Source organism: Branchiostoma floridae, chromosome 1 (genome assembly GCF_000003815.2).
Source record: "Branchiostoma floridae strain S238N-H82 chromosome 1, Bfl_VNyyK, whole genome shotgun sequence".
Taxonomy (NCBI): Eukaryota; Metazoa; Chordata; class Leptocardii; order Amphioxiformes; family Branchiostomatidae; genus Branchiostoma; species Branchiostoma floridae.
In genome coordinates this window covers 25,359,130-25,364,339 of record NC_049979.1, presented here as the reverse complement: position 1 = coordinate 25,364,339, position 5,210 = coordinate 25,359,130, and the positions used below count along the sequence as shown (strand labels likewise).

At 41.6% G+C, this 5,210-nt stretch overlaps 1 protein-coding gene across 24 annotated transcripts in view; it reads right to left on the bottom strand.

Annotated features, from left to right (window-relative positions):
* The window catches only part of LOC118416618 (spectrin beta chain, non-erythrocytic 1-like), a 73,191-nt gene that overhangs the window by 28,661 nt on the left and 39,320 nt on the right, over positions 1 to 5,210 (bottom strand). For 14 of the 24 annotated variants that reach the window (XM_035821800.1, XM_035821860.1, XM_035821809.1 and 11 more), the window contains 5 exons: positions 4,597 to 4,841; positions 4,093 to 4,293; positions 3,215 to 3,331; positions 2,714 to 2,791; positions 2,552 to 2,602 (listed from right to left, as the gene is read on the bottom strand). In XM_035821800.1, the coding sequence (XP_035677693.1) occupies positions 2,552 to 2,602; positions 2,714 to 2,791; positions 3,215 to 3,331; positions 4,093 to 4,293; positions 4,597 to 4,841 (692 nt within the window). The remainder of the gene's footprint in view (positions 1 to 2,551; positions 2,603 to 2,713; positions 2,792 to 3,214; positions 3,332 to 4,092; positions 4,294 to 4,596; positions 4,842 to 5,210) is intronic. The other 10 variants (XM_035821893.1, XM_035821954.1, XM_035821946.1 and 7 more) reach the window with 1 other exon arrangement.

The window sequence follows — 5,210 nt, the reverse complement described above, 5'->3', positions numbered from 1 at the left end:
TCACTTGCCCACCGCCGAAGTCAGCGTCTCTTAGTTCGGTGAAAAGAATCTTGAGACAGCCTGCAAGGTGTAGAAAACGAGTAGCTCGAGCTTCCCACTCAATTCCGCCGTCCATGCCCTCCGTCCCTCCCACAACAGCTCCAGCCGCAGAGACGTCGCCACGCCGAACATCGAGGACCAGAAAACGGACCAGGAAGTTGGACTTGTAGGACAATGATAATTGTTGAGTTGTAACATTAAGTTTATGTATTCCGTATTGTATATGAGTAAGATTTCATGTTTGTTAGATTTTAGAGAAATGTCTTTTTTTAATCGGTTAATTGTCAACTGTTAATTGTTTGTGTAAAAAGGCATAATGAATAACTTTGTTCCACTTGTTAACTATTTACTATTAAGTTCTAACATTAAGTTTCTGTATTCTGTGCTGTACATCAATTTTATGAGTATTGTATGTAGTTTCCATTATCATCTAGTCTGTATGTATGTATGTAGTAGTAGAAGTAGCAGTAGTACTAGTAGTTCGTGGCTTTGTATATTTTCTACTATTGCGCCTGTGAAAGCAAAACTTCAATAAATGTTGATTTGTTTAGTATTGCATGTGTGCACGTTGAGTCTAGTGTGTATTGCAACGTTCTGCCGTTGAGTTTCCGTATAAGCGTCAAAGCGTGCGGGTCCGCACATGATAACGGCAGAGTATAACAAACGATAAAAAAACTCTAAAGAAACTTGAAAATGTCTTTTAGCAACATAATGACAAGCAACAATAAGACAAATTTTCTATAATTCTATTATAGTAATTATTGCAGACAAATTTTCTATAATTCTATTATAGTAATTATTGCAACGTTCTGCCGTTGAGTTTCCGTATAAGCGTCAAAGCGTGCGGGTCCGCACATGATAACGGCAGAGTATAACAAACGATCAAAAACTCTAAAGAAACTTGAAAATGTCTTTTAGCAACATAATGACAAGCAACAATAGGACAAATTTTCTATAATTCTATGATCGCCAATTAAAGGACGAAACTTACCATTCAAAAATATATAGTAATTATTGCAACGTTTTGCATGCAGTTGAGTTTCCGTATAAGCGTCAAAGCGTGCGGGTCCGCACATGATAACGGCATGATATAACAAACGATCAAAAACTCTTTAAAAACTTGAAAATGTCTTTTAGCAACAGAATGACTAGCAACAATAAAAAAAATTCTATCATTTTCTGGTCGCTAATCAAAGGACGAAATTTATCATTTCAAAAATATGATTGCAACCTGCTGCGGTGAGTTTCCGTGCAGCCGTTAAAGCGTGCGGGTCCGCGCATGATAACGGCAGAGTATAACAAAGAAATTTCAAAATGTACTTTTAGCAACATAACTAGCAACAAGAAAATAAAGTTCTAATTACTACAACATCGCAAATCAAATGTCAAATGGAAATAATGAGGAATACTAGTGTCTAGAAATAAGAGCGAAATGCTGTACCTGAAAGAGCTCGGCCATCACAGTGTGCAGCACCGCACTGGAGGACGGTCGACGATCGGCAGTCGCGCAACATATGAATGTGCAATAAAGGCTATTATTATCATATCATTATTGTACAACTACAGTACTTACCTGTATTTAATGGATTTGTTCCGTGACTATATTGAAAATGCGGCCTGCAATGCGCTGTGACAATTTTGAGCCCTTACTTTAATGCCTCAAAACTGTAACAGGAAAGTCCATAGTCACTACACTTTCACCAAACTTCAGTCACAGCGTGCAGCTCAGCACGTCTTGACGTGCTGAGGGACACATAGCGACGGCGTGTTTTGAGTTCCTCGTGCATGCTTTTTAATACTTTATTGTGCGAAAACACGTCATTCATAAACATACTACTACTAAGCATAATCAATTGCGGACACTTCAAGCTTTATGTCCCAAAATCTCCTTGGTGACGGACTCAAAAAAGACCCTGAGCTTGGCGTATGCAGACAACTCACGCTGTGTCGCCGTATCGCCGTATCGTTTGTGTCGCAATAAGAGGCTAGCTTCTGTCCCACAAATCCATCATGGCGGCGGATTTTTCCGTGCCGAGCACCGAGCCGAGATCGGCGGTACCTGCAGGTTTTTCGCAGGTTTACTGGCAGATTCTGCGAAGCAAATCATAACTATGACATCTGAAGATTATAAGAAGTGGAAAAGTTTATAGTTTTGGTGCTGTTTTTATTTATTTTCAGGACGGGATAGTTGAACGATCTTCAAGATCCGCGCTCGCAAGTTCTGACAGGCGCTCCGTACGAACTTGGCAACTTCGGTATTTTCGTAAGATCTGTCGTTCATAGAAACCAAAAGATCGTAAAGTATGATTGTTAATCTATTTTGTGACCGAGTATAGTCCACTGTTTGTGCCCTTTGTCAATGTTGAGACCGTAAGAAACAGCCGTTGTGGGTACCCAATATGGCACCTTGGGACTGCCGTCATTGCGTGTTTCCTGTGCACTTTTGACGCCGTCGAAACGTGCTGTGTGGCACGCTTACATACCTGCACCTACACAAATACACCATCATTACCCCCTTTGTTTCGGCTATCTTGTCTTGCAAGTCATGTATGAGCTGTTGATCCTGGGAAGAAAAGATGTTTCAACAACTGTCAGGATGTCCAGCCACAACATTTGGCAAGTCTTTATGTAACGCCCAATGGGGGGAAAAGCCAGGCTAACTTGATTAACTCACCTCTTCTCCAAGTCCTTTGGCTTGATCGTGAAGCTGGCTTATGTTAGTTTGATAGTTGTTCAGCTCCTCGGAGACAGCCTTGTGACAGACAAGGGAAAAACAGGTGGAAGTTAACTTCAACAAACAGCTATGGAAACCCAAGTCAACTGAAATGCAACACAAAGTACAGTACTCCACAGTATTCCCAGCTTTGCACACCGTACCGAACTACAAAAAACTGTTTTCCTGTTAGCACCACCCAATGCATATGTCTCCCAAAATGTCGGGAATTTCATCTTCCACTGTATACAGAAAAGAAATCAAACCCAATGGTATTCATTTTAGATTAGAAGTATCACTCGTTTATGACTCCTATTTCACTTAATGTCCACTTTGTTATTGGATCACTTTCATCATTGTACTTTCATACATGTATTTTGCAATTAGCCTTCGGGCATGAGTTTGCAATAAAGATTATTTATTCATTTATTTATTATAAAAGAGTGTATTATGGTTTGTTACCTGTTGTTTCTTGATTAGTGACTGCACACTGGCCTCGTCTCTGCCCACATCCTCGCTCCCAACAAGCCGCTGGGTGTCCAGGATCCAGTTTTCTACATCGTCAGCATCAGCAAAGAACTACAGACAACAACAAAAAAACTTAAAACGTGCACAAGAATATAGCCCGGACATTATTGGAGAATATCATTCAGAAATTTCTAAACTGTTAAAAGTTAAAGTAATAACCTGTGATAATGTTTGAAAAACAGTGTCTGCAAAGCACAAGCACTTCAGTGTCATTACTTGAAACTACTTTTATTGTACTTTTACATACAGACAAAATGTCAGAATGACAGTTGAATAAAGGTGAAGAAAAAAAAATTATCACAAAGGTAAAAATACCAGGATACTAATGACCACACTGTAGTTGCACCAAAATCTTCACAGAAAGCATGAAAGATTCACTGGTGTTTCAATACATCAAACTAGGGATGTGTACCGGTACAGTACTCCAGTACTATACAAGATTTAGACCAAATTTACATTTCTTTATGACTAGATGTATTTAGTCTACCAAAAAGCTGAACATTAAGCACCGGAAGAGACAAATTTGAAGAATAATGTGGCCTTGAAATCAACGACACCTTTGATATGAGATCCTCCCGCAAGACTAAGGGTACAGACTAGTTCTGTTCTGTCTGAAACTTCAAATAACAGTATCAAGTAGTCATCTCATAATTGTGTCTGTCAATATTAAAGAGCATAACGTTTCTTTGTCAAATTGTACAGATACAGGTCTGGACCTGAACCTAAACCTCTGCAACCAATTCCCGTACCTGTACCCAAGGTATCATTTAGGTACACATCCCAACATCAAAGAGAAAGATAAGTGTTCTCACTTGGTAAAGATCCACGGCATTGTGCAAGCGCTTCTTGCGGATTTCGGCCAGTTTTTCCAGATCGTCCCATTGGGTATTCACTTCATTTATGCGGGTCCTGATTTTCCCTGCACCAAAATGCTGCTGTTCAATCAGTTCCTCGCCGGATCCAACAACGCCATCTATGTATTCACGCCGGGCCTGCATCTCACGCTCCAATGCCTGTCAAAAACAAAAAGAATCAATGTCATTCTGGACAACACAAACAGACAAAATCATTAGCCTCCCCACAAGTCTTTTGTGTAATCACCAACAATTCTCTCTACCTAACATGAAAGAAACATGTGATTTGATTTATGGCAACCCTAAAACATCCATGCATCCAATTCTCCAAGTTACAACAACTGATACCCTGAATTTCAAATGAGAACTTTCCAAATTTGGAAAATCAAATGCTATCGCTATTATAACATGATTGTAACATCATTTTTAACCAAGCAGAAGAGATGGTTACTCTTTATCTACCTTGTGCTTGTTGACCAGCAGGTTGACGGAAGTGACGTCATGTCCGATCTCGGGGGAAGCCAGGACGGCAGACTTCTCCTTGATCCAGCCCTCCTCCTCCGCCATGTCCCAGAAGAACTGCCACAGCTTGCGAGATTCCTCCAGGCGGCTGCGACGGTCCGCGGCGAGCGCCACCAGCTCCTGGTACGAGGCCTCCAGGTGGGACATCCGCTCACCGACAATCTGGGGGTCTGCTGGCTTGTACTCTGTATGGTCCACACAAACACCAAACTTACACTCACGTATTTGAACATGTCAGGAAAATACCAACCAATCAGAATTCACATTTGTTATTGGGTGGGCCGACTACTCACTCTTTGCAGCCAGGGGCTGAATTGTGAGGAGCTTACAATAGGCGGGGCTAAATCGCAAGGGTCTGGAGCGAGCTGCCATTCGGCGCCACTCAGGTGACCTCAATACGACAGTAATTGCCCCAGGTGCGGCCAAGGTACTGTAGGTTTTGAACGGCTCACACCGCACCATCGCACATGTGGCGGGTTCTTTAACGTGCCCGGGGTATGGCTCTCCCCAGACACGGGACCTCCATTTAACGTCCTATCCGAGGGACGACTCAT